At 40.3% G+C, this 21025-nt stretch overlaps 1 protein-coding gene across 2 annotated transcripts in view; it reads right to left on the bottom strand.

Annotated features, from left to right (window-relative positions):
* Galntl6 (polypeptide N-acetylgalactosaminyltransferase like 6) overlaps nucleotides 1–21025 on the bottom strand; it is a 1388055-nt gene that overhangs the window by 8029 nt on the left and 1359001 nt on the right. For both annotated transcript variants that reach the window (XM_004657138.2, XM_045142386.1), the window contains exon 12: nucleotides 14668–14817. In XM_004657138.2, coding sequence (XP_004657195.1) covers nucleotides 14668–14817 — 150 coding nt within the window. The remainder of the gene's footprint in view (nucleotides 1–14667; nucleotides 14818–21025) is intronic.

The following is a 21025-nucleotide window of genomic DNA, read 5'->3' as shown; positions in this document are numbered from 1 at the left end:
TATGAACTATGCAGGGAAATGATAGATATGGCAAGAATTATATTGTGTAAAGTGGCCCAAGTTCAGAAGACCTAAACTGCATTTTCTATCTGATATGCCCCTCCTATTTTCATGTCTTTATTTGCCAAATTTAGATTCAGCATATGAGAGAAAGCATGATATTTGCCCAGGTCTGGCTTCTTTTGCTTACCTCTATTCCTATCTATGTCCTGGCAAATGACAGAATTTCATTCTTCTTTATGGCTAAGTAAACTTCAACTGTTTATACATAGTACATTTTCTTTATAAATTCATCAGTTGATGAGTGTGTAGTCTATTTTCTATATCTTGGCTACTACGAACATTGCAACAATAGACATGGATGAGGAAACTACTCTCTAGTATGTTGACTAAGCTTCCTTTAGGCAAATACTCAGGAGCAACAGAGCTAAATCATATGGTAGTTATATTTTTAGGATTTTTAGAGAAACCCCCATCCTTATTTTTATAGCAGATGGAATAATTTACATTCTTCCAGCAGTGTGTGTTTTCCTCTTTCCCTATGTCCTTGCCAGTATTTGTTGTCATTTGTTTTGTTATTGATAGCTGTTTGGGCTGAGGGTGAGATAGAATTTCAATGTAGTTTGACTTGCATTTTCCTGACGACTAAGTAGAAAATCTTGGTGGTTTGTACTTCTTTGGAGAATTGTCTGTTCAATTTCTTTACCTATTTATTGATTGTATTATTTGTTCTTTTGGTGTTTAGTTTGAGCTCTTGTATATTCTGGATATTAATCTTACCAAGTGAATAGTTGTCAAAAATTTCTTTCCCATTCTGTAGGCTGTGTATTCCAGTAGTTGTTTCCTTTGCTGTGCAAAAGCTTTTGAAGTTGGAGCAATCCCATCTGTCTTGCCATTATCTTCTTAGCTATTGGAGTCCTACTCAGAAAGTCATCGCTTGTGCTAAATCTTGAATGTTTCCCCCATGTCTTTACCTAATATTTTCAAAGTTTTGGGTCTCACCTTCTAAGGATAAGTATAAAAGTGAGGCATTGGAGCAGAGACAATAAATAATGAAGATAATAAATATAATATAAATGTGACATAAAAAGAAGATATAAAAACGGAGAAGTCAGGAGGCCCTAGGGTGACAAGAGATGGGGCAAGAAGGAAAGATAATCACTGTACACGTGCCTGAGCTCAAAGGGTTCCGCATGGTCAGAACATCCAGTGGTACTGAGCCAGGTCCACCCCTTATGGGTCCAAAGAGTGAGGAAGCCAGAGGGATGGGGTTGTTGGCAAATGATGGAGGGCTAGATCATATTCTGGGGACCAGCAAGTCATTTCATGTGATGTGGTAGAGAATTATAGATGATGATCTCCAAGAAGAAGGAAAAGGTCACATTATGAAGAGATTTGGATACAATGTACAGACTAGATTTTACACAAAAGTATTGTGCAGTGGTCAGTGGAGGATGAATAAATTAAAGAGTGGTATTTAGGGTACCATGGAGGAAGGCATTGGACTATAGCATGAGTAAATAATGGGGGGCTTCAGCATGAATCAAGACTTTAGGTAGTGCAAAAGAAAATGGTTGAACCTGGAACACATCATTCTCAGTGAACTTTCCCAATCACAGAAAGATAATTGCCGCATAGTCTCACTCATCTACAGCACCTAACCTGAGTTTACCCAAGATGCCAACATATCCAGCAAGCATCTGGAGGACTGGACAATAGGGTGGGTGGGGAGGGAAAGGGTGGGGGTAGGGGACACAAATCTGGACCCAAAAGGCAATGGTACCATAAAATTCTACATCCTAAAAGGTAGACCAAATGGTTAAACCTTCACCAGGCCCTTAGAGGGAACACCTGAGTCACAAGGCACTGTAAAGGGTATGGTGAAGACTGACCTTAATCTTCTACAGCTTCTCTCTCTCTCTCTCTCTTCTCTCTAACTCTTTTATATTACTTATCTTTTTCTTCCATCTCTTTATGAGCACTGACCTGTAAATCCCAGTACCAGCCGGTGGCTATCATTCACAATGAGCTTTTGATCAGAGAGACCTACAAGGTTTCCTAAAAGAATGAGAGATTTCTGTCAGAGTACTTGACAATCCACCAAAGGTTAGTGTTAAGACCCTTCTACTGAAGACACCATATGTGGTTGATATGTAACATGGAATGACATGACTGGAAGCTGGAAGATAGTCAGTCCCCAGACAGTCAGTGTGTCTAGTGCCAGAAGGTGTTACATGGGTGACTGGGGGAAAATGACCAATATCTGTCCAAGCAACTCATGGTCTCACCTACTTAGCAGCAAAAAACCTGTCATGATGCTTACACAAGTGCAATAGTGGCATAGAGCCATGGTAGGAAAACAACTTCTCTTGATTTGGCTAACTGATCCCCTCAGTGTTATAGGACCCATAGCTGGAGCTGGGAAACAAGTCAGAACCATATCCAAACATAAGCTGGCTCTCCATTATTAAGCTCCCACCAATCATGGGCTACAAGAAGGCCTACACCTATAAAATTCTCTATAAAAAAGTAAGGGTTATCCCATTTATCTGGTGCTAACTTCACTCTCCATTGGTGAATCTGCTTCTCTTTTTCAGATAGATGCAGATCCTAAGTAGAGAACCACCCCATCACACTTCAAAAGGGCCCCAGCTGAAACTCAGAATAATTGGCAAAACAAGCAAGGGTACTGTTTTCTTGGTCAACCTGGTACCAGCACAAGGGTGAAGGAGATCGACACAGAGAACAATCAATTCCTATCAAATTAGATATCCAGAGACACAGAAGCTCCCAAGACCTCATCACTGAAGCAGACCTAAAATGAACCCAACATAGCTCAGGGAAATTTGTGGAAGAGGGGTGAGAAAGAAAGTCAGAGCCACATGTTGGGTCATGATACACAGAGACATTTCCTCCTACCCATAACTGAGGGCTAACTCCACAATGCATGACCTATATACCTCAACAAGTAGGGGACAGGGGGAGGGCGGAGGACAGGGAGGAGGCTAACAATGGCACAAACTTGACTGTATTCCCTGAGTACAAAACTAATTAATAAAAAAAAAAAGTAGTAATAGGGATGAGTTGGAGGTGATTGGGGACTTGGTCTGAGGGTTATTTGATTAGTGAGATATTCAGGTTAAGGTAGTGACTAGAGGGAAAAATAAGCACTGAATCTGGAAATATGAAAGAGGAACAGGATCAGAAACTAGAATGGTCATGGTTTCTGTTTTAGGCAAATAAATTGGAGATGTCTATGGAGCATCTAGGTTTAGATACTCAGTCCAAACTTGGATGAGAAGAAAACTCAATGACTCCAACCAGTAAATTTCCATGTGATATATGTTAAAAGAGAGTGCTTTTTAAAAGTATTTTATCTGGGCTGGAGAGATGGCTTAGCGGTTAAGTGCTTGCCTGTGAAGCCTAAGGACCCCGGTTCGAGGCTCGATTCCTCAGGACCCACATTAGCTAGATGCACAAAGGGGCACATGTGCCTGGAATTCGTTTGCAGTTGCTAGAAGCCTTGGCACGCCCATTCTCTCTCTCGCTCTCTGCCTGCCTGCCTGCCTCCCTCCCTCCCTCTCTCTCTCTGTCACTCTCAAATAAATAAATAAAAAATAAACAAAAATTTTTTAAAAGTATTTTATCTAAGAGTGAGAAAAAGAGAGAGAGATGGAGAATATGAATAGGCATTCCAGGCCCTTTTACAAATGCAAAAGAAGTCTAGACACATGTGCTACTCTGTGCATCTGACTTCATGTGGGTACTGGGGAATTGAACCCAGGCCAGCAGGCTTTGCAAGCAAGTGCCTCTAACTACTAGTCCATCTCTCCAGCCTGAGGGTGCTTTTCTAAGGGAGGACTCCTTCATATTCAATGCCTGTTGTGTCTAATATGGAGTCAATGATGGCTTTCTGAGATGAGAACTTTTTAAAATTTAATTTAATTTATTTGCAAGGAGAAAGAGAGGTGGGGGGAAGTATAAATGGGCATGGCAGGGCCTCTTGCCACTGCCAATGAACTCCAGATGCATGCTCCACTTCTTGTATCTGGCTTTACACGGATATTGGGGAATTGAACCCAGGTTGTTAAGCTTTGTAGGCAAGCTGCTTAATGCTGAGCCATCACTCTAGCCCTGAGATGAGTTTTTGATTCAAGTTTTAGATCTGACAGGTCTTTGAAGGTCACTTAATTTTTCTGTGATTTGAGACTTTTATCTATAAAATGAATACACTGGAGAAAAAGAGAACAGGATAAGATGAGTAATGACAACATCTGCTTTACCATCTCTTATAATTGTGGGGAAGAACAGGGTCGACACATGACTATCTTTCAGATATTTTGGAGCTGTCAAATAGAATCTGGAAGACAAATCATGTAGGACCTTTCTGCTGATGATTGTCATTGGTTTCTGAGCAAATGCAGGCAGCATTCCGATCAGCGTCAAGGGACTAAGCTCTCTAGGTACCTGCCCATTTCTACTTCTTTGGCAGGTAGGATTTTTCACAGGACAACATTGGTTTTATACATCAGTGTTAATTTAGTCCATGAGAAATGATGCCTCCAAATTTTGGGGTGTGTGCTGAGAAATTCTGTCCACAGCTGATCCATGGCTCCTCCTCTGCCCTTCTCACTGCATTGGCTAGACTGTGCATGTAAGTAATATACAAGACCTATCTTCAATCATCTCAGAGCAGTCAAATCATTTAAACATCTATTGTGATGTGTAAGATCCCTGCTCTTCAAGTCATTCAAATAATTTAGCTAGCTTAGTTACATTCTCAGCATGACCTACATGGAATTGTACAACCCTAGTGCACTCAGATGTCTGCCTAACTCACGGTCATGCACTCCAGCTCACTTTCCTTGTTTCTTTAAGGAAAACCCAGACCTTGTCTTCCTCAAGGCCTTGACAAAAGTTGATGTATATGTCTATGATATTTTTCCTCTACCACTGATTTTACTTACTTAAAAAAAAATGTGTGTGTGTGTGTGTGTGTGTGTGTGACTCTTGCTCCTACAAATGAATGCCAGATACCTGCACCACTTTTCTGCATCTGGCTTACATGGGTATCTTAGAAATTGAACCCAGCTTTCAGGTTTTGCAAGCAAGCCCCCTTAACTAGTGAGCCATCTTTCCAACCCCATAGGTCTTCTTTTAAAAACCAGTTAGAAAAGCTTCCCATACCCTTCTGACCTGGTTCTTTATTTTATCATATTATCCTGTGAACCTAATTTATTTGTTTATCTGTTTTTCCCCTAGACACCCAGTTCTGAGAAAGAGAAATCATTTGCCCCATATTTTTGCCCATACATATCTCCTATGTCCTCCCTGTCAACTTGCTTGAACCCTTGTGAACATAGTAGTGCCATTCAATGGCTATGTATCTGTGTGTCAGACAGTGCTCAGTGCTCTGCCTGGATTACATCCCCCCCCCCTGCCTTACCTAAACCACTTGAGCAACCTTAAGAGATGGCAGAGGCAGAGAAAGGAAGATAGATTCAGCTACCCTTTCAGAAAATACTAATTAAGCTCCACAGTATGCTGTAATGTTGTTCCAGAGCTAGAAAGACTGGACATGAAAGCAAAATTCCTGCTTGCATAAAATCCACAGTCTAACATTTGCTTATAAACAGTGGAAATGGTACAGAAATGATGACTACAAAATATAACAATCTGTGCTTCTCTGGAGAGTTAAAATAAAATCAGAAGAGAGCTTGTGGAACACATGGACTTGTAGTAGCTAACTGAATTCTTATCATGTGCCATGCTCTAACTGCAATTAACTTTTATTTAATCTTTGCAATAACTTTCTTGGGTAAATACCTTTTATTATCTTCATTATAAATGAGGAAACAGAAATATAGAGCAAGAAGGTTTACAACGTCTCATCGCCAGGACTCACAGCAGAGCTCAGAACGCAAATGTCAGTCCCCACAGGACCCGGAGTGTGTGTTCTTAACCTCCAAGTGTGATTCATCTCTCTTCTTGGCTAAAGCAACTTCAGTCCCGCCCCACGCCCTTATCCGCTCGCTCGGGAGGGAAGAAGTATCTTCACTGGCAGCACCATTCCACGTCTGCAGTGTTCCTGGCAGGGAGAGATTCAGTCTTTGTGCTTGTCTAGATCTTGGCAGACATTCAGTTGAGCTGTACGTAGGCACTGGGGGATAATCTCGGATGGAGCCTTTCTACTTCTGAGTGAGCGACTGCAGAGTGGCAGTTAAGCGTGTTAGGGGAAGTGGCAGCCAGTGAGAACATTGCTAAGTTGAAATAACAACTGTGACAGCAAGTTGACTTCAGTTGGGTGACGATCCAGATAAACCCAGCATAGGACAATGGCTCTTTGAAAGGTTTTTCTCTCCACTTTTAGAACTGACTGTTCGCTGGTCCTCAAAGTCCCTCTCAAATAACAAGGATTTGCCTTTAGCTTTGAGGGAAAAATCTTAAGTAGAGGAATTCTAGAACTATTTTCACAATGGTAATACCTTCTAAGTGACTAATTCTCTTTGAATAAGGTAGATTATTTAAAAACAGTCACACCTCCCCACATGGCCTCTTCCTCCTGAAAATGTAGTGTCATTGCTGGGTGAACTATGGCCTCTTGGGAATTCATCTTTTTTTTTTTTTTTTTTTTTTTAAGAAGGTGATTAAGCTGTCAGTTTGAACTGATATCTTCTTAGGGTACAAAGACTCAGTCACAAAGGTACAATTGTTAAATTTCTGTTGACTGTTGCAATTGTACATCTAGTTTTCAACAAGATGTTTGACAAGACTGCTTTTTTTTTCTGATGAATTTGTATCTGTTTGAGGAAATTCCTCCAAATGTTAATTGCTAATGGAGCATGTCATGTCTATTATAGGATAGAGTGTTCAGTTAGTGACTTTGTCTTTTGGGATCAACAACTAAGACAAGGGCATGTTACAGTCATTCCTACTTTAGTTGTTAATAAGTTGGATCCAAGATTCAGAATCCAGATTGAGATAAAATTCAAATTTTAAAATTTTATTATTTATTTATTTATTGGAGCTGCTAGTGATTGATCTCAGAGTCTTGTGCATGATAAGTACTGCTTCTAACACTGAGTTACACTGGCAGTTCATGAAACAGAATTTAATAGAAACAAATGGTTAGTTATACAAATACAAAAAGATGAATTATGCAGACAGAAGATTAGAGATATGTCTCTGTAGCAAGAGAAAAAGATTATGAATAGTTTTCTTTTTTAAATACTAAGAGCCAGGCTGGAGAGATGGCTTAGGGGTTAAATATGCTTGCTTGCTTGCAAAGCCTGACAGCCTGGGTTCAATTTCCCAATACCAGCATAAAGCCATATACACAAAGTGGCACATGAAGTGGCAGGAGGCCCTGGTGCACCCATTATTTCTCTCTCCATCTTTCTCCTTCTCTCTCTCCTCTCTCTCTCTCAAATAAATATTTTTAAAAATACTAAGACCTATGTGATAGTTAATATTGTCAACTTCTCAGGACCTAGAATCACCTAGCGGTCAAATCTCAGATCATGTCTCTGAGGAATTTTCTAGATTAGGTTAATTGAGGTATGAAGGCCCTGATTAATTGCAGGCAGTACCATTTCATGGGCTGAATAAAAAGGAGAAAGCTAGAGAAGCAATAGCATTCATCTCTCTCTGCTTCCCGACTGCAAATGCAGTATGAACAGCTGTATCACACTCCTGTGACCAGGCCTTCTTTACCATGAGGGGTATGTTCCCTCAGCTTGTGAGCTGAAAAAAGTCCATCCTTCCTTTAGTTGCTTCTTGCAAGTGTTTGGTCACAGCAATAAGAAAACAACCAATACAAGTTGATTAACAAGTATATGAAATTAGGCAGAAAATCAATCAGTTGAAGGTGAATTGACAGCAACATTGCTCATGATAAAAGATGGGAGAAGCTTAAACAAAGGGTGTCAGAAACTCATTTTGTTTGGGATATTGTTCTTTTGGGGGGTTATATACTACTTTCTGAAACTACATGGAGAAAAGGAGGAATGACTGCCCAGTAGGTTGAGATAGACCCAATCTAAATCATAGGAATAGTGGTGGCTGGACACCATGCCATCAAAAATAAAGATAAATCGGGTGTGTTTGCACACACCTTTAATCCCAGCACTTGGAAGGCAGAGGTATAGGGAATGCTGGGAGTTGCAGGCCACTCTGAGATTACATAGTAAATGAATTCCAGATCAGCCTAGGCTAGAGTGAGACCCAACCTTGAAAGACCAAAAAAATAAAAATAAAAAAATAAAGATAAATGACCAGATAACCATTATCAAATTTTTGAGATTTGTTATGATCAAAATGGATTAAATTTAATCTAGGGGATATCAAAGGTCAGAACAGAGACTACAACAACTGGAACTGACCAGAAATGAATGACTAATCTGGAAGAGTTTAATTGCCTTACTATGACTACAAACCCAGGAATGTGTAAACACTTAGTAAATCAGGACCAAAGTCCAATGACATTCTGCTTTAGTTAAATTCATTGTATATACTTTTCTCATTTTGGGTCCTAAATCAATATGTAACCAGAATGATTTATAATGATAACCTTGTGGCCTTCCATCTAGCATCTTGATGGACCATCACAATTTTATAAATGGAGAGGCCAAAACCTTGGCATATATCATAAATTAAAATAAACAGTTAAATGTTGACATATGCCAAAAAATCTACCCACTCACTTTTTAAACTAATAGGCCTGTTACATTGCTATCAATTGAACTTGGCAGGTGCCTTCATATCTTCACTCCCTGTTTGATGCTATTTTAAAGTCTTTTTAGAAAGTTTATGAATATAAACTTCCTAAAAATACATAAACATACTATATAAAATATAAACATCCTAGAGAGAGCAAGTATGAAAAGTAGTTTTCAGTCTTTCACATTTATCCTTGGGGAGGCTGTTTATGTGATTTTGAGATGAATAAATCTGTTGAGTGCATCAAGCACAATTGTGAGATGGTCATGCCAGTGACAGAACCCAGTGCATTTTTAAGCCAGCTAGTGACTGTTTATTTAAAAATTCATATATTAGAGATTTGAAAGTCATACAGAAATGTGAAAAGGAGAGCTGAGAGCTGGAGAAATGGCTCAGTTGGTAAAGCACTCGTTACTTAGGTATGAGGACCTAAGTTTGGATCCAGCTAGAAGCCAGGTATGTTGGTGCATGCTTGTAATCCCAGCACTGGGAAGGAGGATCACCAGGGATTGGCTGCTAGCCTCTCTGGCTGTCAGGGAGCTTCAGCTTCAATGATAGACCATGTCTCAAAAATAAGCTAGAGAATGATTACTAAAGATATCTGACATCAACTTCTGGCCTCTACATGCACAACACACACACACACACACATACACACAGAAATGCACATGCATTTGCATATACATGTATACAAGTGCATCTGCACACACAACACACATATATCATGCTAAATGAAAGAAGCCAATGATAAAACTTGCATACCAAAGAAAAAGAAAGAATAGAAAAGAAAAAGCAAACCTTGGTGGTGTATACCCATAATCTCAGCATTTGGGTGGTGGATGCAGGAAGATTAGAGGTTCAAAGTCATCATCTGCTACATAGAGAGTTTGAAAACAGCCTAGGCTACATGAAACCACATCTCAAAAAAAAAAAAAAAAAGTTGGTGTAGGAGTGGAGAAATGTGATGAAGTTTCTGCTCTTGGCTATGAGGTAACAAAAGACTAACCATGCTTGATAATGCTTCAAGTACATAGACAGAAACACAATGGTATAGGAGAATAGATTCATGTATAATTCTACGTAGAGCAGGAGAGAGGTATAAAAAAGGCAAAACTAGAGCTAGAAAAGTGGTTTTGCTATGTGTCCATGACATTCCGGGTATCTGCAGTACAACCCAGATCTTGTTACCCACCATGGCACTTGCTTGGTAAATCTCCTTTCTCAGTCTGTTCCCACTTCACTTCCTCACTCTCTACAGAAGTTGTGGGAACCATCTCTCAAACCACTTACACTCACATTTTTAATTTAGTTAGATATTTGGAGACATCCAAGTTAATATGTTATATTCAAATAAAATGTTTACTTCAAAGAAAAGGGTATGGGAGGCAGCTTTGAATTCAGCAAGGTTAAGAAGTGCTGGTTTACTGGTGTGAGTCACCACACCTGGCTAGGAAGTAGTAAATTTGAGTAAAATTTAGTCTTAGCCGGGCAAGGTGGTACACGTCTTTAATCCCAGCAATTGTGAGTCAGAGGTAGGGGCATCACTGTCAGTATGAGGCCAGCCTGAGACTATATAGTGAATTGCAGCTGGGCTAGAGCAAGACTTAGTCTTGTGAGTTCGAGGGCAGCCTGAGACTAAATAGTGAATTGCAGTCGGGCTAGAGTGAGACTTAGTCTTAGAAGGGTTGGACTGCAAACTGGAAGATAAAACAAGTTTATCTCTTACCCAATGAGAAGCCAGTAGGAATGCAGTGAGAAGATATTGTGGAAACTCCCTCTTACTTCATGAGGGAGGACGAGGTGAAGCCGGGAAATGCAGGAGGCATAGAGACCCTTGCCAGGAAGTGATTGTAACAATCTAGGGATGGGATGGGAAGAGCAGTGGCCATAGAAATGACAAAAGGTAGGGGTGAGGATGAACATAAGAGGTATTTGGTGGGAGGTGGGGGTAACATGCAATAGTAGCCAAGTAGATATGGGAACTGAAGAGGAGAAAAGACAATTTCTTGTTTCAGATATTGAGTGATGGTTTATCTTTTACTGAATTTGGTGTTCTTGTACCAGGGATCCCCCTGGTGGTGAAAGAAGGAATTTTCATACTGGGCACTGGCTGTTGTAAGGAACACGGTTATAATATCAAGAAATAGCCTTGTTCTTCTTTTGTGGTGGCCAAGTGCCCATCTAAAAATAAATGAAATCAGTTTGCTGCTAATGGACAAGGAAGTGGTGTCTGACCACAACGTTACCCATTCACATAAGGCAGTTTGTGGCCAACTTCTTTCTCCAAGAGACCTCCATGTAGCTGCAGAAGATTTGCCAGAATCAGTGGCAAAATAAATGCAGCAAACATTGAGGAAATCTCATGAGAGTATTCACATTATTTCTCAAGATCATGGCAGAAGAGAGAGCTAGATGGATGCTTGTGTAGCATTGCCTTCTCCTTGCTGGGACAAAACACCTAAGGGAAAGGTTTATTTTAGCTTACAGTTTCTAGAAGTTTCATCATGATGGGAAAAGCATGACAAGAACATATAGCATAATATCACATGTTGTCATATCAGCTGGGAAGAAGCAGCACGAGTGAGCTACCTGGGCTGGAGAGATGGCTTAGTGGTTAAGGCACTTGCCTGTAAACCCTAAGGACCCAGGTTCGATTTCCCAGTACCCACTGAAGCCAAGGTGGTGAATGCATCTGGAGTTTGTTTGCAGTGGTTGGAGGCCCCGGAGCATTTTCTCTCTTACTCTCTCTCCCTCTCTCAAATAAATAAATAAAATTTATTTTTTTAAAAGTGAACTAGCTCCCACTGGCAAGGGGGGGCTGAATTATAAAATCTCAAGGTCCATTCTCAGTGACATATCTCTTCTATCAAGGCACTACCAGTAGGGATTCAGCATGAGGCTTAGCCACAAACACATAAGGCTATGGGTACATTTTATATTCAAACTACCCCAGCTGATGTGGCCACAACTCTGCTAGTATTAGCATCTTCCCATGTAACTTCTTCGTTTTAGTAGCTAAGTGATTATGAGATTGCAGGTGATGTGTGAGAAGCAGTTACTGAAGCTTTCCTCATTTCTAACAGTGGGATGTGAAGTGATAATGGTTACCTTATTTGAGTAGGAGATAAACTGTCAGGCTGATTCAGGCATATACTAATAAAATATAGCAATAAAAATGGAGAACTCCAAAACAACCTCAGATTGCAGAACTGGGGGAGCATTCCCTGTATTCCCAGGAGCAAGTCGCACATCTAAACAGAGAAGGTGGTACTCTCAAGGGATGTGAGTCTGTGTTTTCTCTCTAGGTCTTGAGCAAAGCCCTTAGAAGAAATGAGAGGAATTTTCCAAAACAGGTATGTGACATAGACCTGAGTAATCGACCAAGATGAGCTATTTTGGAAACTTTCCATTTTAAGTCATGGGCATGTTCCTGATTAAATATAAATACCTTGCTTGCCTTATAGATACACTAGGAGCACAACCCTTTGCTAAGTATTGCAACAGATCTGAGAAGTGTGCTAGGGCACAATCGTATCTAGTGATTTCCTTTCATGAATCCCTTTGGCTTCTGGAAAGGTATGAAGTGTTAAAGTTCCTAAGAGTTACCTCTTGAAATCACTGAAGCCAGTTTTTTCCCCCTAGGAGACCTATGTACACATATGTTAGTTGGTTTTATCCATCTGTAAGCTTTTGTAAGCTCGCTAATGAAAACAACTGCATTTTCTTGGCTTAATTGCATATTATTGAGTGGTCTGTCTCTCCTTCGATAAATGCACAATAATGAGGAATGTTCTGTTCATTAGAGATTGCTAGCCTTTAAGGCAGATTAGGAGTTTTATTGATGTGCACAGAAAGTAGCACCTGAAAGGTCAGAAAATAACTATTGAAAAAGCCTGCCTTATGCCACTGCATCTAGGCTGTATTGTACTGAGTAGGAAAGAGTTTGAAGAGATTAGTCAAGTACACATTTCATGCAGAACACAGTGGGGGTTCTCTTATTAAAGCAATTTTCCTCTCCCATATCTGACACCATCTCCTCAGTGGCTCTTTGGATTTTTAATTGCTTTGTAGGATATAACAACAGACATTTTGTGCATTTTCTGGACACAGCAAAAATCTCGAGCAGGAGCTCGAGGTGTATAGAATAAACTCCACATACAAGTCTCCCTTTAAGTGAATCTAGTTTGGGGTATGGAAGGTGGAAAACAGAAATTGAAGTGAAGGACCAAGTTTCATATGGAGTGCATGCACCCTATTTTCACTCCTCTAACTTCTCCTGTTCTGCTTTCTGTAATTTCCAGGGACATTGACTGGCCCAGGGCCAGAGGATGGGCGTACTCATGGGTAAAGTTCTGGGTACATTTTCCTGATAGCCTAAGTAAGGCTGGATTATGCCCGAGCAAAAAGGTGTGATATCTGGTAGTTCAGGGGATATCAAGAACAGGTTAGAGCTTCTTGGCAATTGACAGCTAGGCCCTGTCTTAAAAAACAAATAAATTCAGAAAGCAACCATGGAGATCCATCTAAAAGGGATCCAGGGACTTTAACTATCTGATAAAAAATCCTGTTGGCTCAGGCTCAATTCCAGTACCCATGTATAGTGAGATGCCCAAAGTGGTACATGCATCTGGGGTTAATTTGTAACAGCAAGAAACCCTGGGTGACCATTCATATTCTCTCTCTCCCAAATAAATAAAAATTTAAAAAAACTTAAATGTTAGCAAAAGGGAACTAGCTAAATAAATATATTTTATTTATTTATATATTTTTATTTATTAGAGAGAGAGTAAAAACAAGGCAGATAAAAAGAACGGGTGTTCCAGGGCCTCCTGTGACTGCAAGCAAACTCCAGGCACATGCACCATTTTGTGCATCTAGGTTTAAGTGGATACTGGGGAATCAAACTCAGGCTTCAGGCTTTGCAAGCAAGTGCAATCCCTTGCAAAAGCAATCCCTCCAGATTAATTAACTCAATAAAATATAATTTTATATTCATTTGGGGCAAATTTTCTATCATATAATTATGAAGTGTCAATTTTACTAATTCTTTAAACTTGGGTTCCCCAGATAAACTGTCCTCTGATACACTTGGGCAATATTTTAGTGAAATTAGAAATGGGTCACATTTCTATAATTGTTGCAACAATGATGTCTGCATGAATATATACATATTTGTATTAATGTAATTGTCTTTTAACTATGTGGCTTCCCAGCAAGAGCTCATGAGACATAATAAATGAACAGAAGTATTAAATTATATGTGTTTTGAATTAAGCTTCTTTAACATATGCGTAATCCCTACACAAACTCCTAGATTCTATTTTTCACGCATTTGTGGCACTACTCTACTTTTCCCCAAGAAACCTCAATTTCTCATAAATGAACCTTATAAACTATGCAGTGTTTCCACATGAGAGCATTTTTCCTACTCCCATGTGTTTATGACTCTGTTCTAGCTTTCCCTACTAGATCTCAATCTCCCTCAAGTAAACCACACAATTTCTGATTTCTCTCTTAAATAAATCTCAGTTTGTGATTTGTCCCTAAATAAACTTAATAATTCATAACTTAAAAATATGCATAAGTGTATTTATTTAGTGTACAGACCCTCCTTTTATAAGTTCTGAGCCTGACCTAAACCATCTCTTGCCTGCTAGTGTTCTGACTCATCCCCCTTTTTTCTTTTTGAGATAGGGTTTCACTCTAGCCCAGGCTGATGTGGAGCTCACTCTCAGGGTGGCCTCAAGCTCACGGTGGTCTTCCCACCTCTGCCTCTGAACGCTGCTGACTCATTCTTCAGTTACAACGCTGCCAGTTCCTCCCATGACAGACCCCCAACTGTACATACATCCAAGCAACACTCTGAATCAAATAGTGTTCATTTCACGAACCTTTCACAGTCACCTGAAATCACAGCAGTTTGAGAAGAATCACAGAACTGACTCTTACCTTTCGGTAACCCCAGAACTGGTTCCCCTTCATGCCATGGCAGTCATAGAGCGTGACTGGACTGTTGTGTGAGATCGCATCAAAGCAGAATTTCCGGGTGTGCAATGGCTCACCAGGCCGAATATCTTCTCTCCACCCAAAGGTAAAGAACTGGTAAAAGAGAGAAGTGACAGAAAACTTGCAGTGAGTTCAACTTGGGAAGAAGATTCTGGAGCAGGGGGAGGGATGCCTCTCAGCAATGCAGAACTCCTGTTTTAGTGATTGACAAGAAAGATGTATGTTGCATCAGCTTGAGATGTTGAAAAGTCTTGTTTCATAAAGTGATGTGGCAAGGGGAGCTTCACCTAAAGTCATGTGTAAAAATGCAAATGAGGAGTTTTCAGTTAGGTAGCAAGGAAGAGGGAGATATGAAAGATGAGAGAGAGAGAGGGCAGGGGAGGAGAGGAGGGAGAGAAGAGGATAAGGAGAAAGTCTTTGATAAAACTTCTGGCATTCATCACGTAGATAAAACATTACTGGATGGGACTGCACTGTTAGCCTAATGAGCAGACTAACTGCCAAAGGACAAGGCTTAGAGTTGAGCTGGATTGATATTAGCACCTTGAAAAATCTAATTTAGAAGAAAGCTAAGTTCAGTGAAGTAAAGAATAGGCAAATTAATTTTATGGGGTTGGTAAGAGCAATTCTGCAGGGCCAATAAATAGATAGTCTTAGATTGTAATTTACAGTAAGAAGTATAGTTCACACATGCACATAGATCTCTGATCTCTAATTAGAAACAGAAATTTTATGGAATATTTATCCTGACTATGTTTAAATTCTGGCATTCCATTTGATTTTTTTTCTATCCTAGACTACTTGTTCTATCATGTTAAAAATGGTACTTAGGATGCACTAAATCAATTTTTATAATGTGCTAAGTTAACCAAGAGTACTGTGGTGGGAAAGAGCATTTTATTGAGTAATGAGAGCTCGAGCACACACATAAGAGTGTCAGAGCCTCTTTCCATTGCAAACAAACTCTAGATACATGTGCCACTTTGTGCATCTAGCTTTATGTGGGTACTGGACCAGTAGACTTTGCAAGCAAGCACCATTAACCACTGAGAAATCTCCCCAGTCTGAGAAATTCTTAACTAAAGTAAAAAAAAAAAAAAAATCACTGTAGGAGCTCAGTGACTTCTTCCAAGATTTCTGTATGTTGTGCCGTCTTCACAATAGGACAGCAAGCTGCTGGGTCTGCGAAGCACAGCTGTGAGCTGCCCAGTAAAGGAGAGGTGAGGGAAGCCCATCGCTGCACAGCAAACACAATGCAGAATCGCATGTGCACAGGCCAAGCCTTGGCTATTTTGGTGATCAAGTCCCACCCCTTGCCCCAACACACACAAAAAAACAAACAACAACAACAAAAAACTAGAGAATCTGGGACAATTCTGGGGATAATTAACAGAAAGCTAAATGTGGGGGAGTATCTGAAGGAAGGAAATGGAAAGAACTGGGTGAGGTGGTCTGAATTAAAGGAGAAATGATCTAAATTACCTTATGCATGAGGATTGTCTGAGTAATTGGGGGAGGCTACCCTCTGCTTCTCTGAAAGACAAGGCAAAGGATGCTTCCAGTAGAAGGACAGCAGATTCCAGATTAGGCTGTAGATATACTTAGATGAAAAGGAATTATATAATCTTTTTCCTTAGAGTTTTTTTTTTTTGACATCTGTATATGTGTGTGTAGTATGTATGATGCATGCACATGCACTGATTAACATGCACATGTATAGAGGCCAGAGGAGAACCATGAGTGTCTTCCTCTATTACTCTTCCAAATTGTTTCCTTGAGACACAGACTCTCTCAATGAAGTTGGAGCTGCCATTTTTGTCAGACTGGCCGACTATTCAACCTTAATGCTTCTCTTCTTTCTCTGCTCCATCCCCAGGACTAGGGTTGCATGAATGCAGGGCCATGCTTGGCTTTTTATGTGTGTGCTAGGGATTTAACTCAGGCCATCTCAGGCCCTCAAACTTGCATGGCAAACACTTACTTGCTGAGCCATCTTCCTAGCCCCGAGTATTTCTCTTTCATAATTAGATTGTGGGCTGAAATGTTTTATTAAATCTTGCATACTGGGAATAAATTCTCATTATGGCATTGGGCTGATTTTGACTGTGATCACACTACTTTTCTCTTGGGAGTACTGTGCCCCTGCTAGCCCATGACCACCTTGCTTCTACCCCTTCATTCCTCTCTTCCACAGAGGTGCGGCAGAGGGTCTTCTCTCTTCCCTGGTTGCTTTTACATTCTCTCAGTTCAACTCTCACCAGTTTCCCAATGACTCACACTTGTAATACTCCTTCCTAGGATTTCCCAACTGTGTTCCATGAATAGTCAAGTTCAACAGTCAAAACTCAGTGGATTTCTTTTTTCATAGTCTTTTATTTTTCCTTTATTTTAATTTGTTTTAGGGCAATATCATCCAGTTTGTCAACCTGGATGTCTCTAACCCCTTTATCTTCCTTACCGTTTTGTTAAATCAACTCTTATCTCCTTTCCCTTTCCCCTTCCCTTCCCTTTCCCTTACCATTTCCTTGTTCCCTCCCCTCCTCTTTTCTTCCTTTTGTGGCATTGAGGACAGACAGCTGGCACTCATGCATGCCAGGTGAGAGTTATATCACTGAGCTATATCCTCAGCCTTGGTTTTACCTTTATGTCTCAGAAACATTATTGTATTAGTCCCTTCCTTCCGACCCCCACACCCCTTGCTCCCAACATCTCTTGTCTTGACTACTACAATGGCCTCCTGATTTTTTTCTTCCATTTTTTTTTTTTTTGGCTCCTACATGATTATGTTTTTTAGCCTCCAGAGAAATTTGTCTGAAATGTCTCCTAAACCACGTCTTCTTGCAACCTCAAATTCCACATTTTCCCATTTCCCAGGAGGAGCTTTCTACAGTTGGCCTTTGCAGTGTGCCCAGCCTTTTAGTAAGGGTTTGGCAACACCAAGAACTTTGATGGCTGCATGTATGCAGCAGGCAGCGCTATCCTTTCTCTGAGTTTCTTTATTCCTTAGAGTTCAGCCTTCACCAGCCAGCATAGGTGACCTCCTGAGTCGTTGAGGATCCATGTGAGGTCCACCTACCCAATAAGCCTTCCTCTTTGAATTGCTTCTTCCTCCTCCTCCTTCCTTTCCTCACTTCATCACCACCATCCACTGTTTTCTCATCTCTCCCTAAGTACAAAGTGACATCTTTGAGGGCAGTGGTTGGCTTTTCAATTTTTTTTTCATGTATTTCCAGCACCCAGAACAATTCATGACACATAATAGACGATTCATAATTTTTCTGTTGAATACATTCAACCTGTATTCATTGTTTTAACAGAAATATAACAAAATAAATGTTAATTCAATTCAAATAGATTAGTTTTTTTTTTCTTTTTTCAAGCAGGGTCTCATGCTAGCCCAGGCTGACCTAGAACTCACCCTGTAGGGTATGCTGGCTTGGAACTCCTGGAAACCTCCTACCTCAGCCTCTGAGTGCTGATTATAGGTATAAACTACCATGCCTAGCTCTTTTTTTTTTTAAATGGGGTCTTGGGGTGGGGGAGATGGCTTAGTGGTTAAAAACACTTGTTTTCAAAGCCTGATGGTCTGGTTTTGATTTCCCAGTACCTATGTAAAGCCAGATGCACAAAATGGAGCATATACCTAGAATTTGTTTTCAATGTCTTCAATGTCAAGAGGTCTTGACATGCCTATTTTCTCTCTCTCTCAGCTTGCAAATAAATAAGAAGACTGGGCTAGAGCAAGACTGCTGCATTTAGGTTCATATCACTGGCAGGAATCACCTGACCAAGAGCAGCTTGCATGAAGAAGAAAAAAATAACAGGTTTTCTTTGGCTTAAAGACTCAGGGGAAGCTGCATAATGGCAGGGGGAAATGATGGCATAATCAGAGGGACATAACCCCTTGGCCAACATAAGGTGGACAATAGCAACAGGAGAGTGTGCCAAACACTGGCAAGGGGACACTGGCTATAACACCCATAAGCCTGCCCCCAACAATACACTGCTTCTAGGAGGTGCCACTTCCCAAATCTCCATCAGCTGGGAACCTAGCATTCAGAACACCAAATTTATGGGGGACGCCTGAATCAAACCACCACATTTGGCCCCTGGCTCCCATAAACTGATATCCATATATGATGTAAAATATATTCAGTCCAACTTTTAAAGTCATAGTTTTTATCAATCCTAATGATACTCATATATCCCCATAATCCAAGGTCCTTTAACTGAGCCATAATACCAAAAATATACCAAACAAACCCATAATGGCATAGAATAAACACTGAAAAAGATGGCATTGGGCATAGCAAACATTCAACCAATAGAAGATTTAAAACAACCAGGGCAAGCATCAAACTCTTTCTCCAAATCCAACAACTCTAGTCAGTGACAAATATCCAAGTCCAATAATTCTAACCAGCAACAAGTTTCTAGACTTTCAATTCTGCCCCTCCAGATAGGTCACTCACAGTCCTGGAAAACTTTACCAAGCCAGCAGCTCTCCTTGGTAGCCATCTTGTGGTCCCAGCATCTCTACTGGGTCTCCACTGCAACGCACCGTTTATCCTCAAATCTCCATCTGGTCTACATATAGACATCCAGTAAACCTGCTTCACACTGCCCATGGCCATTTCCAAAACACAAGAACATGTTGCAAATTCAATGACCCTCACCTTCCTGTATTTTTTATACTCAACAATACCAGGTAGGGTGCCAAATTGTTAATCCAGGGGGGTAAAAAAGCAGACTTTGAAGAATAAGACACTCCTTTAGCATTCAGGCCCCTTCAAAAGACTGAATTCTTTCTTTTGTCAATGTAAGTCAGCTGGCCCAATCTCAATGGTTGCAATTTCTCAATTGCAGCCAAATAGTTTCAGCCTAAAGATTTCTTTCTGTGCCATATCCCTCTGCTCATACCAGTGTATTTCTACACACTGCAATCCTGCAAAATTTCTTGGGACATGGATATAACAGCAAGCCTGTCACACAGACTGCTTCTAGACCAGTCCAGGCAAAGCTCTCTTTCACCCTTACAAGCTAAACCTCATAGTCCTTAATTCTTCTTGCATTAAGGTCTTTCAATGCTGACCAGAATAGTCCATCAAGCTGTGCTTACAGCACTACAAGGCATCTCTTAGGCCAAGGTTTCAAATCCTTCCACATTCCTCTTGAAAATCAGCTCCAGAAGGCCAAAGCCACACAGTCAGGTGTCTAGTGGCAATCCCACTCTCAGTACCAACTTTACTGTTGTAGTCAGGTTTGCATTGCTGGCAGAAATCACATGACCAAGAGCAGCTTGTGGGATAAAAGGTTTATTTTGCTTTAAAGACTCAAGGGGAAGCTCCATAATGGCAGGCAGAAAATGATGGCATGAGCAAAGGGTGGACATAACCCCTTGCACAGCATCAGGTAGATAACAGCAACAGGAGAGTGTGCCAAACACTGGCAAGAGGACACTGGCTTTAACACCCATAAGCCTGCCCTCAACAATACACTGCCTCCAGGAGGGTTAATTCCCAAATCTCCATCAGCTGGGAACCTAGCATTCAGGACACCTAAATTTATCAAAGACCCTACCTAAACAAAACAAGACAAAACAAAACAAAACAAAACAAAAACAAAAACAAAAACAATAAATAGGGCCTTGTTGGGCTGGAACTCTTGATCCTCATGCCTCAACTTCCACAATGCTCACTATCATGCTTGGATTTTTCATTAAATTAACCTGTGCTCTTTGTGTCTATAATAATATCAATGATTATTAGTTTTCAAACTTTCAACTTTGATTCTAGCTTCAGTTAAATATTAGAAATTGAAATTTCCTGGCCTATAAATACTTGACTTTCATTATATTTTTGTTTAGTTATTTGAGTTAAACATCATATTTCCCTGACACAATAAGCAGTCAAACCAATATGCAAAAATAAGTGGTCTTTTTGAAAATGTTTTTTAAAATAATACATTTATTTATTTATTTGCAAGCAGAGAGAAAAGGAGAGAACAAAAGAAAGAAAGAATGGGTGTGCCAAGGCCTCTAGCCACTGTAAATGAGCTCCAGATATATACACTACTTTGTGTATCTGGTTTTATCTGGTTATTGGGGAATAGAACTCTGGTTATTAGGTTTTACAGTCAAGTGACTTAACCACTGAGCTATCTCTCTAGCCCCATAAGTGGTCTTTTTGTTCTTGTTTGTTATTTGAAACAGGTGTCCCAATTGTAGTCAAGGCTGGTCTCACACTCTCAATGCTTCTGCTTCTGCCTCTGCCTCTCCAGTGGTAAGACTACAGACATGCAC

The sequence above is a fragment of the Jaculus jaculus genome, chromosome 1 (assembly GCF_020740685.1).
Source record: "Jaculus jaculus isolate mJacJac1 chromosome 1, mJacJac1.mat.Y.cur, whole genome shotgun sequence".
NCBI classification, from domain to species: Eukaryota; Metazoa; Chordata; class Mammalia; order Rodentia; family Dipodidae; genus Jaculus; species Jaculus jaculus.
The sequence above is the reverse complement of the archived record's forward strand: the minus strand, read 5'-3'. Positions and strand labels throughout refer to the sequence as shown.